The 20,464-nt window shown below is 43.8% G+C and overlaps 2 protein-coding genes across 3 annotated transcripts in view; both read left to right on the forward strand.

Moving 5' to 3' along the window:
- The window catches only part of LOC119174776 (SEC14-like protein 2), a 29,860-nt gene extending 19,155 nt beyond the window's left edge, over nt 1-10,705 (forward strand). For both annotated transcript variants that reach the window (XM_037425836.2, XM_075895132.1), the window contains 2 exons: nt 2,131-2,556; nt 5,285-10,705. In XM_037425836.2, coding sequence (XP_037281733.2) covers nt 2,131-2,556; nt 5,285-5,379 — 521 coding nt within the window. In that variant the 3' untranslated portion in view covers nt 5,380-10,705. The remainder of the gene's footprint in view (nt 1-2,130; nt 2,557-5,284) is intronic.
- A 7,695-nt stretch (nt 10,706-18,400) lies between these two features.
- Nucleotides 18,401-20,464, forward strand: part of LOC119174775 (SEC14-like protein 2) — a 33,803-nt gene continuing 31,739 nt past the window's right edge. Inside the window, exon 1 of the mRNA XM_037425835.2 lies at nt 18,401-18,597. Coding sequence (XP_037281732.2) covers nt 18,544-18,597 — 54 coding nt within the window. The 5' untranslated portion in view covers nt 18,401-18,543. The remainder of the gene's footprint in view (nt 18,598-20,464) is intronic.

Here is a 20,464-nt window from a genome sequence, read left to right on the forward strand (position 1 = left end):
TTAGCATCTAAAACACTCTGGAAATCTCCAGTCTAGTGAAACGGATGACGTGGCTAATTCTGTATAGACAAGACACTAAGTGCCTCAGCATTTACACGTGAGAGAAAAGCAAGGGGTCCTCACCCCGATGGGCAATGAACTTGCAGGAAAAGCAATGCACTTTTTAAGCGAAAAGAAAAAAAAGTGAAGGTTATTTGTTCATTGCCTTATACAAAATGATGTCGATCAAACGTTCTTTATTGCGATGCATTTTATACATAAAATGTAAACATCGGTTGAAAAAAAAGAGGGCCTAGACCAGAATAAAATAGGGAAAAACTATGAGCGAAAGCTGAGAATGCAGTTCCCGTGATGCAAAGTAGCATGTACAAACTATCATTTGAAGATGTAGTCAGCATTAGGAGTTAAAAAAAAGCATAGCTTGTGTCAAGCCTGCTGCATTTATTCACATAAAACCAACATTCGCTAATGCTATATATATATATATATATATATATATATATATATATATATATATATATATATATATATATATATATATATATATATATATATATATATATATATATATATATATATATATATATATATATATATATATATATATATATATATATATCGGAACAAAGATTGAAGCACAGGGAGCCTTCCTAAACACCGTGGCATTAAATAGTTCAGATAGTAGTTTAAGGTAGAATCATTGACTATGTTGGAAGATAACATATTTTTTTCACATATCACCTGTATGAAATTTACAAAAGAATATTGAAGCCAAAGTTAAGATGATAGCCACACGCATATTTTGCTGTGCAAGTTGGCTTCACGACAATCCGCAAGAATATTTTAATTTTTTTTTTGTTGTCATGAACGTTGGTTTTATACAGGAGCGCGCGTCACTGGCACTGTTAACACATGCTGAAAGTATCCGGAAGAATACTTTAGCCAATTCTTCGAATATACTGGCATTCCCTTCCAGTGACATCGCTTCAGAATTTCCCTAAAGTTATTAGCAGCAGACACACGTATCGATGCGCCTCAGGCGGAGTTTAAACTGCTCGGCGGAAAATGTCCCGGAGCGGCATTAGAATAACGCCAACTGTGGGGATATCACGTGTGCTTGTTTGTTTTCTTTGTTGGTGCAAAACAAACAAGGTTCATAGCGAAGACCTCGAATGCCGCGCATTGGCATGGTATCGGCAAGGCATGGAAAATCCGCGCCTCTACTGGCCGTCTCGAAGGCCGTAATCGACGACGCTGAGCTATAGGCGACTGTCGTCAGAGGGCAGCACTCCGCAACACAGGAGTTTTAAGAAGTTCTTTGTTTATTTTTGTTTTTCTTCCTTCCCCTGTGGTGCCGGTAAAAAGGGGAAGGATGTATCAGTGCGTGAAATATGCTTTTGTGCACCCTTGCTTATTCGAATAATTTTCTTGAACAAAACGTATTTTTCGTTATTGTTCTGCGCGAAATTCCCACACGCCCAGCCTTCGCAAGGATACTGCTTTTACTGCTAAATATCGTAGAAATTTTCTAGCAAAGTGATGGACGGCCGAAAAGCTGACGAAACAGGTCTCTAACCTTCGACATTTCTAAACCAGTCGCGTTTTTTACGAAGCGTGTGTAGCTTGTGGGGCCTCTTCACGAAACGCGCTGGTGACCAATCGGTCATGCCTTCATTTAATCAATAAATAAATAAATAAATAAATAAATAAATCAATAAATAAAGTCGCAATGCTATCTTGTGTAAAAATTTGTTTGGTCATTACCGAAAATTTTGATCCAACAATGCGTCATTGTGACATGGCACCTGACATGGCCACCTGATTGATTGATGGACATCTGACTGACACGGATTGGCTGATTGATTGACCGATTGAGTAGAACAAAATTATCAGGCGTAAATGTTGAATATTGCAAGCATTGGGAATTTCATGGGGAGGGGGGGGGGGCGTATGTACTGTTATTATTGTTCTGGTAGTTCGAGCTGCCGAATGTTTATGACTGCGAAGTCGAAGGTTCTGGACATCCTTCTTACACATCTTCCTTCTGAGGAATAGAAACGGCTTCGTTTGACCATTTCTAGCCCTCATTTGCCGATCCTGTCTTGACACGCACCACATCCACTTTCGCAGACGGTTGGAAGGCCGCCATGGCCGAGTTCATGGATTTGTCCAAGCTGCCGGCCCACTGGGGAGGCACCCTGAAGGGACCGGACGGCGACCCGCGCTGCCCGCACTTGGTGTGTCCTGGCGGCGAGGTTCCGGACGAGTACCGCGACGAGCTGGCCTCCAAGAAGATATACGGCCGCGATGGCGTGCCGCACTTCACCGTGGAGCGGCGCGGTCGCTTCGAGATGCCGTTCACCGTGGAGCAGCCCGGCAGCCGGATCCGGTGGACCTTCCAGACGGCCAAGGGAGACCTCGGCTTCGGAGTTCGCTACCAGCCTCCTTCCACCGGCGGAGAAGGCGTGGAGGAGCAGATGCTCGAGGTGCACCGGGTGCCTTCGTGCAGTCTCGTGCCAGAGCACGGATCTCACGTCTGTACGAAGCGCGGAACGTGTAAGTTGCTATCTATCTATCTATCTATCTATCTATCTATCTATCTATCTATCTATCTATCTATCTATCTATCTATCTATCTATCTATCTATCTATCTATCTATCTATCTATCTATCTATCTATCTATCTTTTTTTCTGTCCGTCTGTCTGTCTGTCTGTCTATCTATCTATCTATCTATCTATCTATCTATCTATCTATCTATCTATCTATCTATCTATCTATCTATCTATCTATCTATCTATCTATCTATCTATCTATCTATCTATCTATCTATCTATCTATCTATCTATCTATCTATCTATCTATCTATCTATCTATCTATCTATCTATCTATCTATCTATCTATCTATCTATCTAGCCACCTACGACTTTCAGCTCTCCTGGCCGTTTTGATAATGATATCGATACCAAACTTGGTATGGCAAACATGAATGTACGAAGAACGTCTGTGCGAAGCGCGGAACGTGTAAGTTGCTATCTATCTATCTATCTATCTATCTATCTATCTATCTATCTATCTATCTATCTATCTATCTATCTATCTATCTATCTATCTATCTATCTATCTATCTATCTATCTATCTATTTATCTATCTATCTATCTATCTATCTATCTATCTATCTATCTATCTATCTATCTATCTATCTATCTATCTATCTATCTATCTATCTATCTATCTATCTATCTATCTATCTATCTATCTATCTTTTTTTCTGTCTGTCTGTCTGTCTGTCTGTCTGTCTATCTATCTATCTATCTATCTATCTATCTATCTATCTATCTATCTATCTATCTATCTATCTATCTATCTATCTATCTATCTATCTATCTATCTATCTATCTATCTATCTATCTAGCCACCTACGACTTTCAGCTCTCCTGGCCGTTTTGATAATGATATCGATACCAAACTTGGTATGGCAAACATGAATGTACGAAGAACGTCTGTGCGAAGCGCGGAACGTGTAAGTTGCTATCTATCTATCTATCTATCTATCTATCTATCTATCTATCTATCTATCTATCTATCTATCTATCTATCTATCTATCTATCTATCTATCTATTTATCTATCTATCTATCTATCTATCTATCTATCTATCTATCTATCTATCTATCTATCGATCTATCTATCTATCTATCTATCTGTCTATCTATCTATCTATCTATCTATCTATCTATCTATCTATCTATCTATCTATCTATCTATCTATCTATCTATCTATCTATCTATCTATCTATCTATCTATCTATCTTTCTGTCTGTCTGTCTGTCTGTCTGCCTGTCTATCTATCTATCTATCTATCTATCTATCTATCTATCTATCTATCTATCTATCTATCTATCTATCTATCTATCTACCTATCTATCTATCTATCTATCTATCTATCTATCTATCTATCTATCTATCTATCTATCTATCTATCTATCTATCTTTCTGTCTGTCTGTCTGCCTGTCTATCTATCTATCTATCTATCTATCTATCTATCTATCTATCTATCTATCTATCTATCTATCTATCTATCTATCTATCTATCTATCTATCTATCTATCTATCTATTTATCTATCTATCTATCTATCTATCTATCTATCTTTTTTTCTGTCTGTCTGTCTATCTATCTATCTATCTATCTATCTATCTATCTATCTATCTATCTATCTATCTATCTATCTATCTATCTATCTAGCCACCTACGACTTTCAGCTCTCCTGGCCGTTTTGATAATGATATCGATACCAAACTTGGTATGGCATAACATGAATGTACGAAGAACGTCTGTGCGAAGCGCGGAACGTGTAAGTTGCTATATTATGCGCGACGGCATATCTAAGCGTGTCCTGAGCTTGCGGCAACTTACTCAGTGGTTGGAATTAAATGTTTTTCTCACTTAACTTGGACTTCGGAGGCCAAGGAATACAAGAGGAGTAACGCTACAACGCTCAGGAATTCATTACGTGGGGAAATGCAAGGTATTCACGAATACTGCACACTCGTATTTTATGCTCGGTATCATGTCACCAGCGCGTACGCTTCAGCGCGTCAAATGCGTGTGAGAAACCTTCGCTGCGGCTTACAAGGACCGCAACACTTTAATAATAATAATAATAATAATAATAATAATAATAATAATAATAATAATAATAATAATAATAATAATAATAATAATAATAATAATAATAATAATAATAATAATAATAATAATAATAATAATAATAATAATAATAATAATAATAATAATAAACTGTTGAGGTCTGATTTCCCCAAACCACCAAATTATTATGAGGGAGTCTGTAATGAAGGGCTCCGGAAAACTTCGACTACCGTTTAGTTGCATAAGCAGTAAATGTCGAAGGTTTGATTATAGACTACAATTGTCGCTCTGTGATGACCGCGGAACGCAAAAACACTGCTGTGCTAAGAGTCGGTTACACGATTGATAAATATTACGTAGTGGGGAATACTGTTATGGAGCCACTGTATGTAGTCACGAAGATTGGTAGCTGCGTAAACGTCTTTCGGAGATTTGCGCATGCTGCTTTTCTCCCTCCCTCCCTCCTGCTGTCAATAGTGCTCCCTCCTTGTGTCAGTAGCTGCTGCTGTCAATATAGCGGTCCTTCAATTAAATCATTCATTATTTTAAATATAGATGATCAATATTATAATTATGATAATGTGTAACATTGCAAGACAACGTTGATTTTCTTCCGTACTCTTCTTCGCAGACGTGTTGCAGTTCGACAATTCTTTCAGCTGGATGAGCAGCAAGGACGTGGCGTACGAGATAGAGATCGTGCCGCCACCGCACCCTGCCAGCTGATCTGGGAACTGATGGGCCTGATAAAGAGCGCAGAAACACAGAGAGCATATTTTTGTACAAGTATACTGCGATGAATCGTAATCTCGGTCATGCATTGTTCAGCCACTGGATGCATGACCACAAGGTGTAAACGAGCTTTTCTTAATTCACCTACACTTTTTGTCACGACCGTACTTATTACATCTTCAAGTTTGTTAGCACAAGGAACACCAAAATGGAAGAAAGTGAACGAAGTCTACGTATATAATCGATTGACGTTAGCTATCGAGATTATTGATTGTGATGAGAGGCAAGCCGGAGTGACGCGAGTGCACATTCACCGCATATAGCGCAAAGGAGTTTCAAAGTGGAACGAATAATAATAATAATAATTGTCAGGGTTAAACGTCCCAAAACCGCCACATGATTATGAGAGACGCCGTAGTGGAGGACTTCAGGAATGTTGACAAGATGGGGTTCTTTAAATGGCCACTTACCAGGTTTGACAATTTTGAGCTGACAAGCGCAATGCGTAGATTAGACGTTTAAGATCATGTCTGCCAAAATATGCAACGCTACGCGCCGCGGAAATGAGTCAAATTTCAAGATGCACGCTGCTCCCCCTTCCTTTTGCGGGTGCGCGCCCAGAGAATGAGGGCATGACGTGCGCGTATGAATGGCTCTACGTACACGGCAATGCAGTGACGTTTGACCCTTTTTATCCCTCCTCACCCCCATCCCTTGTGAGCTCTGTGGCGGTGTCGCTCACTGAAGCAGACAATAACGGGGCTCACTTTTCTCTTCCTTTCTCTTTCTTAAAAACCACTCACGTTGGTCCTCTACGTAGACGACTCTCCTCTGAAGTTGCAAACAGTGGCATGTGGCATGGCGAAAATTATTTAACACAACATGCGAAGTTTATGTATTTGTTGCTTGAAGAGATTAATAAATCTCTAGATAAATAATGAGACGCAATAATGCCTATTTCACACTGAAACATCCGCTTTCTACAGCGACCGAAATTCCCCTGCCGCCGAAACGCAGCGTCGTTCGCACTGGACGCGCCCCGCGCCGCCGAATATGCCATCTACTACGGGGCGAACGCAAGATGGATGCGCTGTCACCCGGCTGTTGTCGCGGCTCGCAAACGCTACTACGCTATCCGGTGGTGTATACTTCGACGATTCTCGTACGCAAGAAGCAAGAAAAGACAGTACTGGTTACTTTGCTGGCAAGTGGCTGTCTTGTAATGCACGAAGAGCAGAAAAACCACCGACGCCAGTGGCGTTGGTGGGTTCGTTTTGCTCTGCAAGACCGCTACATGCTCGGTCACGCCAACAGCAAGCTCGGTCACCTCTTTCACGTAATACGGAGGTGAAGTAAGCACAGAGTAGGTTAAACTCACGCTGGTTTCAACATTCAGTTACGTGCACTGCGGCATAACAAGTGAGTAGGGCTTGGTCGCCATTTTTCAAAATTCCTTGACTAGCGCTCCTATTGGTCCGCGGTGACCGATTCGGCAGCAGACGCCGCAAAAATCGGTCCGAGAGCGATCGGCGCGGAGAGGGCCCTTTCGGCGGATCTCGCCGTCGCCGAACCGGATTCGGAGCACTTTCGGCGGCCGGAATGCTCAGTGTGAACGCGGCCTAAGAGAATGCGAGCGTTCTTCTTTTTTTATTTTTTTCCCGTGAATTGCAACGAGGTGTGGGGCTAATTTGCCGGCGTTTCGCATGCGTTCGTGTTCCCGCGATTCCACCGTCAGTGAATTGAGCAGATGACAGCCGTGGAACGCTCCTAAGCGTTCGCGCACTCACTAATTGTGCTCATCTATTGTACCGCGTCTAAGCCAGCGCTTGCAAACCATCCCGCAGAAACGGGCAGTAGACCTCAAAACAATGCTGGTCAAAACACACACACACACGAAAATGTCACTCGGCTGTACGGGGGTTGGGCTTGTTCGGGCACGTCATGCGCACGTGACCTATTGGTCGGATGCCGGAGAAGGTAGGGAAGAGATTTGGCTTGCGAAGGCTACGCGGATGAGTGGCAAGGGTTTTGAGCTCACCTCTTCTCAGCTTCGTTTCGCGCCGCTTCAGAGTTTTCTCAGCTCGTAATGAACCGATTGAAAAAAATTGTAGCAAAATGTTCCTCATCGGACACCCGACAACTTTAACGATGTAACTAAAGTTTGATATGAGGCCTGGTGAGTGGCCCTTTAAAGGACGACTCACCAGGTCTGACAAGTTTGTAATTTTGAGCTGACGAGCACAATGAAGACAAAAGCTGTTTGCCCTCCCTTTCATGGGCGCGCGCCCAGAGAATGAGGGCATGACGTAGACGTAGGAATTGCGCTACGTAGACTGTAGAAATGTGACATCGATTCTCTACGTAGACGACTGTGCTTTGACATCGCTAACAGCAGCACGTGACAGGGCGACAAATATTTCATACGACTTGTGAGTTCGTGTAACTTGTTGCATGAACTGATGAATAAAACTTGAGATTACTAATGAGACTCAAAAAGGAAATGTACGCGTCTTTTTTTAGGGGCGAAGCTCTTTATAGCAACACCTGTTTGTCCCTCGTAGCCATTGTAGTAGTATGTAACAAGTATAACATTTTGACCTCCAAGATGGTGCCGGTGAGAGATTTCTTTTGTGCGTTGTTGAACAATAAAAGATAGTGCTCAATGTACATGTCAATGGCTGCTAATGGGGAACGAGAGACAGAAGCAACCGGCTTTTAGTTAACGTGCACGCTGCAATCCCCATTAGCAGCCATTGGCATGTACATTGAGCACTATCTGACAAGAAAGGGTTGCTACGTTATACTCGCTGGGTGTAACCTCCTTAGTTTTAGAGAGGTTTAGCGAGCGTTAAGCCGCAGTGCCATGAATACAATGAACTAGTTAATACCATGAATGAGCACGAGGTGGTTAAACGTGGGAAGTAGATACGAAGCGCAAGCCGTAAGAAAGTAAAAGCCGAATTCTCCTGTCTCTCATTTCCCATTAGCAGCCATTGGCATGTACATTGAGCACTATCTGACAGGAAAAGGTTGCTACGTTATACTCGCTGGGCGTAACCTCCTTGGTTTTCGAAAGGTTTAGCGAGCGTTGGGCCGCAGTGCCATGAATTCAGTGAACTAGTATATACCATGAGCTCGAGGTGGTTAAAGGTGGGAAGTAGACCCGAAGCGCAAGCCGTTAGAAAGTGTGCATGTGCCACCTCCCGTTTAATCCTTGGAATGTCCGCTGGATGGCGGTGCTTCTATATGGAGAATATATGATGAAAAGATGCGAGATGGTGGTACTCGGAGTGTTGAATAGACGGATGAACGAGCATCAAACAGATGCATGGATGGACACATGAACGGACGCAGGGGCGGATGCATGGACGAACGCAGGGACGGACACACGAACAGACGCACGCACGGACGGGCGGATGGATGCATGGACGGTCACACAGACGGACGCTTGGACTCACGGAAGCAAGAATGAATGAACGGACGAATGCTTCGCCACACTCTCCATCATTCACTCCGTGGCTATGCTGTCAATTTTTTTCGTGACTTGCAACGAGATGCGGGGCTAATGTGCCTGCGTTTCGCATGCGTTCGTTTCCCCGCAGTTAGCGCATTGAGCGAACGCCAGCCCTGGAAATGAAACTAAGGGTTCTGGCGTTCGGGCACTCAGTACTCTCATCTATTCTACTGCGTATAAGCCCTCATTTCTAAACGAGCGCTTACAGAGACATCCATCCCGCAGAAACAGGCATTAAACAACAAAATAACGTTGGTCAACAAAGCAATGCCGTTCGCGTCTTCGGAGGAAGTATAGGGCTTGCTCGGGGACATTATACGTGCGTGACCGTTTTCTCGGATGCCGAAGAAGATGGGGAAGATAATTGCCTTGCGAAGGCTACGCGGGGCGAGCGGCAAGGGTTTCGAGCTCACCTCCTCGCATCATCCTGCCACGCCGCTTCAAAATACCATTTTGCTCAGCTTGTAATGAACAGACTGAAAAAATTTTTGGGCACAATTCTCTACATCGGACGCACAACAGTGCACGTTAAAGAACCCAAAGTGGTCGAAATTTTCAGAGCCCTCCACTACGGCGTATCTCATAAGCCTATGGCGGTTTTCGGACGTTAAACCTCACATATCACCGGACACACAAGAACTGCCACGGTCTAACTAAAATTTGTTACGGGGCCTGGTGAGTGGCCCTTTAACATGCCCCTAAGTCTAAGCAATGGGCCTCAAGCATTTTCGCTTTCATCGGAAATGCAGCTGCCACGGCCGAGATTCGATCCCACGACCTGCGGGTCTGTAGCCGAGTGCCTTATATCGCCACTAGACCGCCGTGGCGGGTCAAAAGCGGAACGAAGTTTACGAGAGTACGTGATGCTCACCGTATTTACAAGCACGATACCAACAGCGTTGGGCTGCTTTGGGTGTCAAGGTAACTGAAGATGATAAGAGGTAATAGTGGCAATGTAACACACTTTCATTTCACCTATCGTGATAATACGTTATCGAATCATACCGATAGGTGGGATAAAATATCGTTATATCACCACTGACTTTCTTTTGTTTATGATATTCGAAATTCGCCATTCATCCGTTAATGTGCATAACTTTCACATGACAAATGACAAGTCGAATGATCGGCTGAAATTATCGCGCACTATTCGTCGGTTCAATGAAACAACGACGACTGCTCACTGTAAACAGGAATGTCCTAGGAAAATAAATTTTTGAGAGCCAACTTTCCTTATTTGCACTCTGCCCAGCGAAGCCTCCATAAAGCCAGACCTTCACGTTTTACAGTCATAAGACGCGCGGCATTGGAATTCCAACATTGCGCAGATCAAATGTAACAGTAAAGCAAATATTTGCGTAACAGAAGTAAATGCGAAAAAATGAGTAAAACTGCGGAAGTGACTGCGTGTTTTTGACGAAGTCTTGTGCTTAATAAAGACTGAGTATTTATGCACACGGAAGTGGGAGCAATATGGGGATTTATTTTATATTTTATAATACATTAATAATGTATTTATCGTTACCTGTGCCTAAAATCTATGTTTCAGGTAATGTATAGAAAGTAGATGACGAAACATTAAACTTTTTCATGGCTAGCTGTTACCATTCACTCGACGTTTGACGGCTTCGTTTAACCTCCTCTCTTTTTTTCCCTGATTTTTTTTACATTTTTGTGTATATATCTGCACATACATATGCAAAACATAAGCATACACGAACGCACACAAAAGTAATGTAACCCCTCTCACCCCTCCCTTGAAATAAATTTCGTACCATGCCCTTGGCTGTTACGTCGTGGACATCACTTGAGTTTTTTTTTTTTTAAACCACATGTTCATTGCAATACGTTTTCTTAGCCCAAAAGTCGTTCTTAGTAGAGTAGTATACACTAAATATGTTCGCGAAAAAACGTTTCCTACTACGGAGAATTCAGGATGGTGAAACATTAGAACACATTATAGCAAAAGAATCGTTAACTCCTACATACACAAACATTATTTTTTCACCTCGTAACACATGACGAGTAGGTCAGGGAGACGGCATGGGGTACTTTTGTTTTCATGATGGCGAATGCACGGCGTTTTGACGGTATTGTTTACTCCGTAGCAGAGAAGTTCTCAGTGCAAGATGATCACCGAACATTTGGTACAATGCAGTAGTTCTCACTCCCGAGGGTCTTACGAATAAACGTTTTCATTCGCAAGTGCTTCATTTGCCTCAAAAAGAGTGTCCTGTGACGTCTGTTGTTGGTGAAAGAATCGCCGTAATGCGAAAAAAAAAATGTAACAAGGCAACGCGCGGAGGACGGAGGTGAACAGGAAAATAAAAGCAAATAAAAAATCTAGAAGGACACTTTTTCATGATATCGAGGATACCTGCTTAAGTCATTAAAAATGATAACATGTTATCGACTTCACATTTATCGAGGACAGGTGGGCAGCAACCTGTATACGCAGCCCCGAACTTGAACGATCAAACCCTGGAAGTCAGAATTCCCATGAATGGGCCGCCAAGCTCGGCTTGACGATCCCTACGTGGCATTAGCCGGGTGGCGTAGGATCTCCCCAGCGTCAAATAATGTTCTAAACGTCATCATCATCATCATGTTAACGACTCGAAAGCAAAAACTCTCTTTTGCTCATCCTTTTTCTTCAATGTCGATTGTATTGATAACCCCCATCCCCCTTCCCCCGCCCATACCGGAAAGCTTTGGGCGCCTAACGTGGCTTTGGCAATGCCTTTGGGATCGGGATGCGTTCTAACTGATCCGCAGCTCGCATCGCGGTTCCGGAATCCACCATTGCTTCCGAGATCGGCCCACTGTGACCAAGCTACGATCCCGTGTGATGACGGCATCATGTGACCTCACGCTACGTTACGTCATAGTAAGCCATGATGACGTCACAAAGGTCGGGGGACCTGTGACGTCACGCTGTGTACACATTGACAGACTAATGAGTCGACTCACTCGGAATCATGCGGACTAAGATCGAGCCACGAGTCTGGACGTGAGCGAATATGGCTAAGGAATATTTCGATGAGTCCGAGGGTGCCATTCTAGACATTGTTGAATTCCGCCATGTTGTCAGATTACGCCATTGACCAATGATAATTGGTCAAGTGAGCTGCTACGATCTCTATGATTGGCTGAAATAGTCGCCATTATGAAATTAGACAATATGGCAGAATTAGACAGTGTCCAGAATAGCAGCCCTAGCCCAAGTGAGTCCGGTTCCCCGGTGCAACGTAAAAAACCAAAAATCGTCTACAGATTATCCTCCCTGCCCGTGAGCACCACGTTTTTTGCCGACCTATGGTGGACACCGGTGAGAAGTCCTTGACTACGTACCCCATTTTTTGTCATGCTTCGCTATTCTTTATTCTTTATTCATCAGATACCCCGCAGCGCCCGAAGGCGTTATAGCAGGAGGGTTACATCAATAAATGACGTACATCTACGTTCACATACACAATACAACTTTGTTCACACATAAATAACTGAAATACATTTTCGTTCACACACATAGTAGAATTTTGTTCACACATCAATACATCTTCGTTCAGGTTACAACACGAGTTTACAGCAGTGAATAAAATACACCTTCGTTCCCACTATGTACTTGCATTTCAGTTAGCCTGTTCCACTGTTTAATCGTTCTAGGAAAAAATGAATTGGCATACATGTTCGTTTTAGCTGGGTATTCCCGAATTTTGCAATTACCACAGGATTGCCCGCGAACTGACATTGGATACCGAGGAAAACCAAGACAGTGCCCGCTGTCGTACAGTGACCAATGTACATCCATCTCAAATGCGAGTGCGATTAGTGAAGGCTTAAGTGACGACAAGAGGACGAGTAGAGAATTGATTTCTTTTCTGAACACAGTCACATACACAAAAGGTGCCGCGAGGAATGATTGGGTAATTATAGGTGCTACCACGCATTGTACTCAACAAGTCCTTCCAGGTTACGGTCACGCGTTTCTGTAAGGTACAGATCTCAAAAACAGTGTGCGCTTACTCAACTTTCTTTTCCTTCCGTTTGTCTATAATGCGACAATGCTTCAATGCACTGCTCACCAAAGCTTAAAGAGAGAAAAGAAAACGAAAGAACATGCGTGGTTGAGCCTCAAAGTGCGACGCATTTTTTCTTCCTCCTTTTACAGCGCTTTACTTGTTGACGTTAGCGCGAATTAGTCCTTCAGGCGAAAGGTCAATGTACCGTTTTTCCTTCTAGAAAGAACAAGGAGAGAGAGGGAGAGCAAAAAGTATGCTTAAAAAGAGAAAATGAAGTGGTTGGAAAAAAACGAACAAAAGAAAAAGAAAGGAGAAAAATAATAGTACAAAGCAAGCGAGACAATAACGACAACAACGAGACAATAACATAACTTGAGAAGCATGCACAGAGAGTAAATTCACTCCAAGAAAAACAGAGTGTAATTGCCGAAGCGCATCGACATTTCGTTATTGGTAGCAGTGAAATAAAGGTGCAAATAAACTTGCAGGCGGCGATAAGGTGCGAAGCTGTATGTGCCAATCGTACATAGAATTTAACACATCCGAATTCAAAATGGGAGGTAAGAAATTTCGTGATTACAAAAAGTGTTCAACGGTTTAAAGTGCTTGGTATTCCCCTATGGGTGACCCAAATACGAGTGCTTGAGTGTTTTAGAACGAATGTTCGACGATTTAGAGTGTCCGCTGTGCTCTGGTATGGGAGAGAAATAGTCTGTCCCAGTATGTTCCCCAATGCCAGTGGAGCTGTTGTCTTGCTAATTGATCTAGATTTAAGCAAACAAGAATTGATAGAAAGCATGTTACTCTTTTTGGGTAGACCTGATTTCCCAGGTGCATGACTTTCTCTAGAGAGATATTTAACTCTATTTTAAATCCGACAACTCTTTTAACCAAGTAGAGTGATCTCAAAAGAGAGAACACGTGTTTCTTTAAAAAGAGTCATTTAGCGGATGTGAATTAAATGGGAACCCTTACGTGCTCTGCGTCTTGAACCATGGAATTACGAACAGCTAAATGAAGCCGTCGTGAAAAGTTGCTACCAAGGCAAGTGGCGCGAAAGAGGGTAGGTAGGTAATAAACTTTATTAGGATCCAGCGAGGAATTACTAGCCCGGGCTAGGCTTCCAGGAGCTGTCATCCGCTGAGCATCATGCGGCGTCTTCGGCGATATATAGCCCTGACTCGCTGGACAGCCCAGATTTGGTCCACTGCACGTGGGCTAAGAAGGGCGGCTCGCCACCGCTCATCCAGTCGTCCTGGGCTACACTCACGCTCGTCCGAGTAGTAGCGACGAACACTAAACTATATATATATATATATATATATATATATATATATATATATATATATATATATATATATATATATATATATATATATATATATATATATATATATATATATATATATATATATATATATATATATATATATATATATTCTCAAATGTGTCGGTCTGCAGACGCTTCAGATCAGACGCCTCAGATCTTTCTAGCTGCATGTGGGGTGGTGGGTAACGTCGTCGCGTTTTTCTGTAATGGTTTAGGATCTCGTGGAACGTTACCATGATGTCCTTGCAGTCCTGTAAGGCCTCGGGGTCTGTTATCGTCGTCGTGGAGGTATTAAGTCCTCCGACCTCATGTGCCTTGCCATCGTCAATGTGTCGCACGAGCGGGAATTTCGGTCCCCGTACCATGCGGGAAAGCAACGTCACCGGAGCAGACACATAGAGAGGATCGTCACCATCGACCCTGACATTATATAAAATAGTGAAAACTGCGAAGAGGCATCGTGTAGCCAGAATTTTTTTTCGTTTTTTCGGGAATTGGGTGAAGGATGGGTGTGTGTGTAGGTGGGTGGGGGGGGGGGACTTTTTTGCATATTATGTATGCTCGTGCGTGAACTTGCGCGTGTGCGTTCATACGCGCACAAGCTATTTCGTGAATTTCAGGGGGGGGGGGGATATTCAATTCGCACCCTTCGCACCAATTGATATGCCAATGTGGCGTAAATTACTGGCCCCCACTTTCCCTAGTGACGTGGGCTAGCCACTAGCACTAGAAAAAAACTGCTTTACTTGTGCAAAACATCTTTCATTCAAATTTTAGTGGTGGTACGACGTCTTATGTGACGTTTTTGGTGACGTGAAGGTGACTAGGAGCTACGCTATCGTGGTCGTTGGGATATGTAAACGCTCGACTAACGCATTCGGTTCACTGGCACAAAAGGGTGACTCTTCTGACGGGCAATGCATAATAGACGACATTGTATCACGGATGGTGTGAGATGAATGGTGCATTTTTTTTAAATTTTTTAATTGTAACTTTGACATCCATGTAACAAAAAAACTTCGCAAACACTTGTTTGGTCCCATAGCCTAACTCGCTAGTAGAGGGACCAATTGTGTGACATACCTACATACTTGCGCAAGCGGTTGCACAGCGACAAAGGACATCAAACTGGATACAGTGTTTAAAAATAGAAAGAAATAAAAACAAAAAAAAACACACGATTGAATTATACAAAGAAACATAGCGCAGAACATAGCTACTTATAGCACAGAATAATAATAGCACTATAATAATAATAATCATAATAATATTAATAACACTAAATGACTATACAGTCGTATTACTTAGAACGTTCGCATGAAGTGCATGCTTCATGGCCAATGAAAAACTTCTGGCCTCTTTCACATCAGTCGGTGTCGCATTCCACATATATTTCACACATGTATGTAGAACAACCGAGTGTAGGGCGAGTGTGAGTGGAGCTGGCCATACTGAGGCAGGAAGCGCGTGGACAACAACATAAAAAAATGAAGTTGTAAGTAACAAGTGAATGAACGTGGCTCTACTTACTAAGCGTGGTGCCTAAGTAATACGCTTGGTGCCCGAGGGAACCGTGAGCTTCATCTCCACACCCGAGGCGGGACTATAGTCGATCTGTGTACGACATGCACTTGACACTTCCCGACACAGTGAGGACACGAAACAGCCGCAAGTTTTGAGGATGCCCCTCGTATGTTTGGTACGTTCTGCATTAATAACAAGCTTTTCCCTGCACGCCCTGAGTGTTGCTGCGCGCGTCACTGCAAATTTTCACGTGCCGCTGTTTCTTTGTATGCTACGTCTATAGACATGCACAGCAATGTAAATAAAATAAATAAATAAATAAATAAATAAATAAATAAATAAATAAATGACAGTGGTAGAACGGTGAAAATCGGATACTGCTGTCAGATCACCGCCCTCCCCCCTCCTTTTGCTATAATTTTCTAATCTTAGCCAAAGCAGTAATTTTGAGGAACGGAAAAGAGGGAGAAAAAGAGAATATAACTATGTAGCAGCGCGAAATCGGGGAATACGCGCCTTTCCTTCACTGCCTCCCGACAACCATTTCAAGAAACAACAGTAATCGAAGGAGCAAGTACCACAAGGAGTGGTGAAAGATGTTGCTTAAGTTCAGTTTGATACGCTAGCTCCGTTGTGTGCTCCTACGCTTTAACGCAGTTTACAGAGACTTGCGGAGGCACGCAAAATAATTCGGGGAACGTTTGATAGCGAAAGCACCTATGCCCAGCCGACACAATGCCTTCATGATTTACAGACGGGACCTTCGAAGTGGCCGTGCTCGCCTCGACGGCACCGTTGCAATCAGGAACAGGGTTTCAGCGACTGCTGATTGCCTTCCTGCGAGGCTGATCAACACCTCGTGACGGGCACTCTTGTTATCAATGAGTGAGATGTTTAGTGATATGATAAATGCACGGCCAGTTGGCCGCGCGTGCTGATCCAGGCGGTTGCGATAAATGTCAGGCTAACTGATGCTATACGTCAGGCCAACTTCGTCTGCTGACCTACCGACACCATCTTTTACTTTATAATTACGCATCCTTCAGACGAACAGATCAAAACCACTTGATATTCAAGCGGGCACCACCAGAATATAAGCATGTTTCCGAGATCTTTGGAGGGCAAAAGCTGGCTTCACTATCACTGGCAAAGCAGTGTGGGAGCTTCCACTCGAGCATTTTTTTTTTAAATCTCCCTTGACCGATAGCCACAATAACCATGTTACGTACCTGTGTGCTGGCCACTCACACACGCGAATACACACGCCCAAGCACGCGACAACTGACACACCCCGCACTGAAGGCTGGTTCGTGTATGGAACCGAAGTTTTCTGTGGATTTTTCGTTTTGCCTACCAAGGCTTTTATAAGACTATTCGACGGATGGGTTTTGGTGCCGCCTTGTTGGGTTCTTAACCTGACAGTTTTGTATATTTATAGACTAAACTAACAGTGCTGTGGTTGATTTTGCACTCGAAAGTGGTTCATTTTGCTCACACGACGTTCCTTAACCGTATACCACAATTGACGTCACGACATATAAAAATAAAGCGTGCATTTAGCAACCAAATGTACCAGCACCCATATCGGTTACTACGTAAAGTTCTTTATAAAAGTGTTACGGCGGTTTCTACCAGAGGCGTTGACAGAGGGAGGTAGGGTGGCAGCCCCCCCCCCCCCCCCCCCCCGAGGATTTCAGTCTAGTTCTTTTGCCCCCCCCCCCCCTCACTCCTCCCAAAGGAAAGACATGGTGGTGGTGGTAGTGGTTAGAAGATGAGAAAAAGTACCTAATTTCTGCAGCCCGGTCGGGAGCACGGCGCAGTGCCTGAAAGACATAGTCAGAACACAACGCAGCATACTTTTCCTGCCTTTCCCGCCTCCCCCTTCTACTCTGCCGGACAAAGAAAAAAAGTAGGGGGGAGGGGGGGACTGGTCTCATTTCTGGTTCCTACACAAACAGGGCTGAACGATACACTGTGACTGTGCCTTGACAACGCTTTTTTTATTATTTAGTTCGACATCACTACCACAACCTCAATGACCTTAAAGTGCAGATGGTTGAGGCGCAAAAAAAGATTTTTTGAAACAAGAGGAGCAGAAGAGAGAGAGACAAAAAAAAAACAAAAAATGAAACAGCGCCACTCTTCTGCTCCCCCTGTTTCAAGAAATGTTTTTTTTTTTGCGCCTCAGTTATCTGCGTCAAGTGTCCACCATTTTGTCGAAGTCCTTTTGGAAGACCTTAAAGCGTCGTAGACTATTTTCTTACATTCTTTCGTACCACCTTCGCCCTTCCCGAGAACAGGGCAGTCAACCGAAGACACGCTCTGCTTAATAATACTTCACTCCCCCCCTTTCCTCACAGCCGAATTAACATAACGACTTTTGTAAGTCATAACAACTGTGACGGTATACCAGACTTCCACTTTCCCGGTTCCGGATAACCGGCGTCGCGTTTTTGCGCCGTCTCAGTAAAGGCGCGAAACAATGGCGTGCTCGACGAGAGAGAGAAAGAACACAAGAGCGCGAAGGAGGAGGGTAGTAGGAGAAGCGCAAGGGGCAAGCGGCTTCCCCCGCCCCCCTTTCTTCCCGACCTTGGTTCGGAGCAGCAGCGACTCGGGCGTACGCGATTCGCGTGTTTGCTGTTCAGCGCTCACCGGCTCAGAGCTAGCGCGCCTCGAAGGCCGTCAACACCACGCGGAATCGCTGGGTGCCGGTGTCACCTTTCAAGCGGACAGTTCGCGTGGCAGAAGGCCGCGATTGGAGTTGAGCAGTCATGAGCGGCTACGTCGGCGATCTCTCGGCCGCGCAGGAAGCCGCGCTTGACCGGGTGAGTGACCTATAATCAACAATTGCCGGAGTTTTACGGCACAGAACCACGACATGGTCGTGAGAGACGCCTTAGCGAAAGGCTCCGGAAGTTTCCATCACCATGGGGTTCCATAACGTGCCCCTAAATATAGGTACACGTACCTCTATAGACGGTTTCAAAGTTGCAAACGTTATACCCCCCCCCCCCCCGCAAAAAAAAAAAAAAACTTCCAGTCACCTAATTTACCAGCTCCTAACGTCAAAACTTAAAGCACGTTTTCAAATTCTTTTCAAGAATAAGAAAAACCTCTCTTTCCTTTTTCACATAAAAGGAACGTGCGTAATGAACTAGGGAATCGTTCATGATTTTTATGTAGCTCAAAAGAAATTTTATTTAAATATATTTTGCCGAACAAGTGAAGGAAACTGTAGAAAATCAGTGGGCTATTTTATAAAGGTCTTGTCCATCGATGCTAAGGCACATTGGTGGACTAAACCTCGTCATGAGCACGTTGTTTTCGGCACCCGGGACGGCTTTATGCTCTCCCGTAGTGGAGTACCTATTGTACTTTAAATTGTTAGCCACTTTTTCTAAACACACAGGGTCTGTGTTTGGCGGCTTTTTATGCTCTCCCGTAATAGAACGATTGACGGCGTTCAGCTCTCCCATTGTAGAGTACCGAGTGCTAGAAATCGTTAACCACTTATTCTAAACACGGTGAAAGATTCCGACTCCATTGTAATGTGGTCGGAATTCGAGACCGCGACCTACGGCTCAGCAGATAAGCACCACATTATCTAGGCCACTGTGGCGGGGTCGGGTGAGAGACACAAGCGGAAACCGCAGCTGCAACCATTTGTACATACGCGGTGCTTTTCGACAGTTATCGGTGTGCGAGATATCGTGTGACGTAGACCGTTATCATTTTGTTTTCGCTTGTGTTTTCATGCCCTACAAGCTTTCGCGAAATCGCATTTCACTGAGAACTTAAAATTGATTACGCCAATTTACGTCCTGGCAAACTCAGGCTCCGGCAACTGATATTGCGGTTTCGGGACGTTATACCCCAACAATTATTATGGATGGCTAGATAAAATTTAATCCCTTATTTGTGGCTATCTCACGCACTTTCACCCAAGCCCGGCGCTTGAGTATCCCTGCGCACTCTCCTCCACGGAAAGATGCCGCTGTTCTAACGCCACAGATCCAACGCTAGACAGCGTTCACTGCAGGCAGAACTCCATGTGACCTCATCGGCAGTACTCAATTTAAAAGGGCAGCGCTACGAGCACTATGAGTACTACGAACCAGCTAGCCCAAACCGAAGTAATTCTCTTCAGCAGGTCATTTCCTGCTAAATCACTTCAGTGATGGCGCAGCTACATCCCTTTGATTAGATTGCTCGAAAAGCTGGAGAGATAATGACGGAAGCATGACAGATCGGGATGTGCGATTCGTTTATCATGGGAAAAAAAAGAAGAAAAAAAGTCCTTGTACGGTTTTGCTGGCATATCTGAGTCGACTTCAGCAATGTATGTTTCCTTTAGATTTATTCGCCTTAGATTATTTAGTGTGTAATTAAAGTTTATAGGAACAGTATTCGGAGTTTGCCGGGAAAACGCTGCAACGTCGTGAAAACAGAGTGTGTAGCCCTCGATAATAATTGTTGGAGTTTAACGTTCCGAAACCACAATATGATTAAGAGAGACGCCGTAGTGGAGGGCTCCGGAAATACTGACCACCTGGGGCTCTTTAACGTGCTCCTAAATATAAGCACAAGGGCCTCAATTATTTTCGCCTTCACCGAAAATGCAGCTGCTGCGGCCGGGATTCGATCCCGCGACCTGCGGATCATGCAGAGTGCCTTAGCCACTAGACAATTATG

The sequence above is a fragment of the Rhipicephalus microplus genome, chromosome 5, assembly GCF_043290135.1.
Source record: "Rhipicephalus microplus isolate Deutch F79 chromosome 5, USDA_Rmic, whole genome shotgun sequence".
Lineage (NCBI taxonomy): Eukaryota > Metazoa > Arthropoda > Arachnida > Ixodida > Ixodidae > Rhipicephalus > Rhipicephalus microplus.